Source organism: Dreissena polymorpha, chromosome 13, assembly GCF_020536995.1.
Source record: "Dreissena polymorpha isolate Duluth1 chromosome 13, UMN_Dpol_1.0, whole genome shotgun sequence".
NCBI classification, from domain to species: Eukaryota; Metazoa; Mollusca; class Bivalvia; order Myida; family Dreissenidae; genus Dreissena; species Dreissena polymorpha.
The window spans coordinates 6,800,433-6,804,419 of NC_068367.1; the positions used below are offsets into that span (position 1 = coordinate 6,800,433).

General features: G+C 33.5%; 1 protein-coding gene across 1 annotated transcript; it reads right to left on the reverse strand.

Moving 5' to 3' along the window:
• Positions 1–2,442: 2,442 nt before the first annotated feature.
• Positions 2,443–3,775, reverse strand: LOC127855894 (zinc finger MYM-type protein 2-like). Its single transcript, XM_052391787.1, has 2 exons — positions 3,467–3,775; positions 2,443–2,827 (listed from the first exon to the last, which is right to left on the reverse strand). The coding sequence occupies exons 1-2, from the start codon at positions 3,580–3,582 to the stop codon at positions 2,443–2,445; spliced, it is 501 nt and encodes a 166-aa protein (XP_052247747.1). The 5' UTR covers positions 3,583–3,775.
• Positions 3,776–3,987: the final 212 nt, after the last annotated feature.

Below are 3,987 nucleotides of genomic sequence, written 5' to 3' on the forward strand. Positions count from 1 at the left end.
AAACACATTCAATTTAATTACAATTTAATTTCTCAACGGTATTAAAGAGAACAGAGCAACATAATTACAACTTTTTGAGGAACAACGAAATGAAATGAACTTTTACAAAACGATTTAAGAATATAGCATCATATAGTTAGTATTTCAGATCATCATCGTGCAAATACAGGAAGTAGAAGCCATTGGTTGTAAAAGATCCATTTTACATGTTGTTAATGTTACTGCAAAAAAAATAAATAAACAAGAGGCCGCCGTAAGAGAAAAAAATATTAATAACGTATAATGATATAAATGCGAGTGGATCGGATGACGTAATTTAGAAGCGTTGACATGATGACTAAAGGACTTTCTGAACAAGATCTACAATAAAGGTTATGTTATTTTCGACTAAGTCAAAGATGGTTATTGGCAAAAAATCTATATCCAAATTGTATCGAAAAATATATTTTGCAATGTTTGGTTCGAAACACATGCGCGATTATTCTGCCACCGCTAGGATGAATGCAATTATTCAACGAAAGTCGGATGACCACGCTATCGCACACGTTCGAGATAATAATGTTTGTATGTATGTATTGTCTTGCATTGTACAGGCATTTCGTAATTTTCATACAATCAAAGACTACAGTACGGTATCTTCCCTTATTGCTTAAAAGCACATGCACACTCAAAATCAACAAATATTTTGTACAATATTTCGACAAATAAAGTTAACACGAACAATCAATGTTTCTTATAGTAATAGCCAAACTTTCAATGCTAGAATGTGGTCTGGTAACATCGATTTAACAATATACACAATACTCTTTTTTGTTGTTTGTTGGACAACATATTCAACACACATTCATGTACCATGATAGTGTTCGTGTTCCTTATGGGAAAATATCGTTTCTTGAAATTAAAAGGGAACATATTGGCCAAAAAATTAAAAACGAGCATTTTGTATATCGTTAAATCTTTGTTACCTTACCGAATCAAGTGTTGAAATTCTTGAGTTTGCCATAAGGAACGTTAATTTGGTATGGATTAACTTTAATTTACGAAATATTTTGCGAAGTATTCGTTGATTTGGCGTATTTGTATAACTTTAAAGTTAATAAAATAACAGTAATTCTGTAAATAAAAATATTTTATTACTTTAAATTAAGAGCATTAGTAGTTACATTTGTGTGGGTTAATTAAATGGCACATTTGTTTTTTTTTCATTAATATTATGGTTTCATATATAAAGTAAGCATACACTTATAAAAAATGAATTTAGACCTATCATAATAATCATCTACAAATAATATCATCTTTGGTAGGTACGTGTTATGTTGCGAACACAACTGCCTTGTATGTTTAATTATTTCGATTCTATAAAGACATATTGTTTATATCAATTTTATGTTGTTTTCTTTTTCCAATATATAGAGAATACTAGGTTAGCGTTGAATACAGAGAAGTTTATGTTGCGAGGCTTAGAACGCCGGGAGCGCGAGCCTTGGCGAGCGCTTTCGGTGTTCGAGCCGAGCAACATAAACTTCTCTGTATTCAACGCTAATCCTAGTATTCTATTTATCCCATCGAAGTTTTATTAAACAAGATAAAAAATAAACAAACGTGGCATGTTTGGAAACTTCAAAAACAATTAAACACGGCGAACGATTGTTTGTTTATGTTTGTTGTGAACTGCTAACACCTGTAAAATTCAAAAAAATAGTTCGAGAATTATGTAAAGAAATAAACGATAATAGAAATATCAACAATATTTATTGTTTACGAATACTTCAAATAATTTTAATACCTTTAACAAAAACATTTGCTATAACAAAACACTTCAAAATTAACAAAAATGAAATATACTAGTAATACACATGCGCAGTGATATTGAACATGTCTAATTATAGAGCAATACACAGTACGCTGCGGTCATGACCTTTACTGGTCACATTTTCAAAAAAGTGGAGGAAGCAAGATGAATAAAAATGTGATGCTTGGCACTGTTTCGTACATTGTGGATTTATTTATGTGTATTGTCGTGTTCGTTGCGAGTAAAGTAGTTGTGAACATGGAAGTTTGCAATGTGAAATGTTGCTCCGGAAAATTGTGATTGAAGCGAGCTAGCAAATTGCTGTTGGAAGCTGATCGGGTGGTGGGGTGTATTGACATTTTGCATCTCGGGGCAGTTGGACGTTTGAGGAAAGGAGTCACAACTGTCTGTGGTAGAGGTAGCAGTATGGGCTATACGAGATGTAGAGGCGGTAGAGCTGCTGATGTTATTTGCACGTGGAGTGTGACAGGCAAGTATGTTTGAGCATTTTTTTTGTTGCTCTTCACTGACACAAGAATAATTAATAATCGACTGCACATTTTTATGCCCAGTTATTGCCATAATATCCGTTGGTGGGACATTGTGCTCCCTCAGTTTTTGAACAAGATGTTTCCGGGTAGAGTGGTTTGTCAATCGTTTGTTCCCTTGTAATCCAGCATCATTTGCCATTGTTTTTTCAACATTTTTCCCATTTTGTTCATCCCAACCCTTTGTCTGATAAACCAAGTCACCTCTCCCTCACCGCTATTCCCGGAAACATCTTTTCCAAAAACTGTGTTCGGTGCCAAAAAGAAAGGGTCTTCGGGTCCCGAAAAACCAGTGGGCCGCTTCTGTGCATACAGTTTATAAATTTCAACAGGGTTTCTCAAATCATTATTTCCAGTTGAAAACATCTTGTGTGTCACTCTTCGCACATCTGCCACATCTTCACCCGTTCTGGTTTTTGTCTGCCGTTCGTTATAGTCCAAATATTCTGTTCCATCAACAGCAGCTTTCAATGTAATGTCACCCCATCTGTATAATGTGCAATTAATTGTGTTAACTCTTTCAGTGCGGGAACCGAATTTTGAAGGCCTTTGCAAACAGTTAAGATCCAAATGAGACGCCACAGAACATGGCGTCTCATCTGGATCCAAACTGTTTGCTATTCCGATAGTATTCTTTGAAAAAAAATGAAGAAAATGCTTTTGTTTAGAAATTGAGCAGACAACATTTTAGCAGACAACAAATTTCCCAGCATGCAAAGGGTTAAAAATTAACATCAATTTGCGTGTTTGTATTTATATATTTTAAACATTAAAAAAAAAAGACCCTAACATCTCAATATGGAAGGTTTGGTGTCAATTGGGAAAAACTAGAATAGTTAAAGTAATAAAATTTGATTTTAGTTGTGAAAAACAAATTTTTCTGGCCATTATTGCGTTTATAAATAGTAAATTCATTTTTTTAAACATATTTCTTGTTTATAAATGGCGGGTAAATAAATGAAAATGTACATGTTGCAAACAAATGCATGGCATATGTGTGCTTGAAACATTATCAAAACAAATCAACACCTGGATTATAATGTTAATACACGTGTAACTATTTTATTTATGGCTATTTAAATGATTTTTCCATTTTTCAGATTGTGGACAACTTCAACTTTATTACCTCAGATTGTACTGCTCTTTAGTGCCTCTTAGGCCAAAGTGCAGACAGTTGTTGAGCCAAAGAGTGTTCACCAGCGCTGTTGGGCTGTGAGATCCAAGGACACCTTTCTGCCACATGACTTCAAGCTCTCCATCGGTTAGTGGTGCTGCTTCACATGGCCTGTTCCCTTTACCCTTATGTAAAAAGTTTTATTGTTTGTTTGTTTCTTTTTTTTAAGGTCAACAGCAGTAAAACAGCTCTTTGTTTATTTTGAAAAAATATTTCTATTTTTTCATACCCGCACGCTAATCTTAATTTTTGGGAATTTTTCATCTGGGAATTGGGAAAATTAATCATTTTTTATTTCAAAGGTATCTTTTATAGGTGCCTAATTAAAGAAGACGAAAAAAACATAGGTACAATACAATGAATGTTAACACATCTTAAGGGGGCTTTGTTTAAATAAATTGACACATGAATAAAGAAAAATAACATACACATTTTGTTTTGATTTATTTAATTGTACATTATGTGCTACATGT

Coding starts and splice junctions, on each gene's coding strand:
- LOC127855894 (XM_052391787.1), bottom strand. CDS start 3,582: ATGTGGCAGAAAGGTGTCCTTGGATCTCACAGCCCAACAGCGCTGGTG. Junction 2,828..3,466: donor AAAGAGCAGTACAATCTGAG/GTAATAAAGTTG, acceptor CACATTATACAG/ATGGGGTGACATTACATTGA.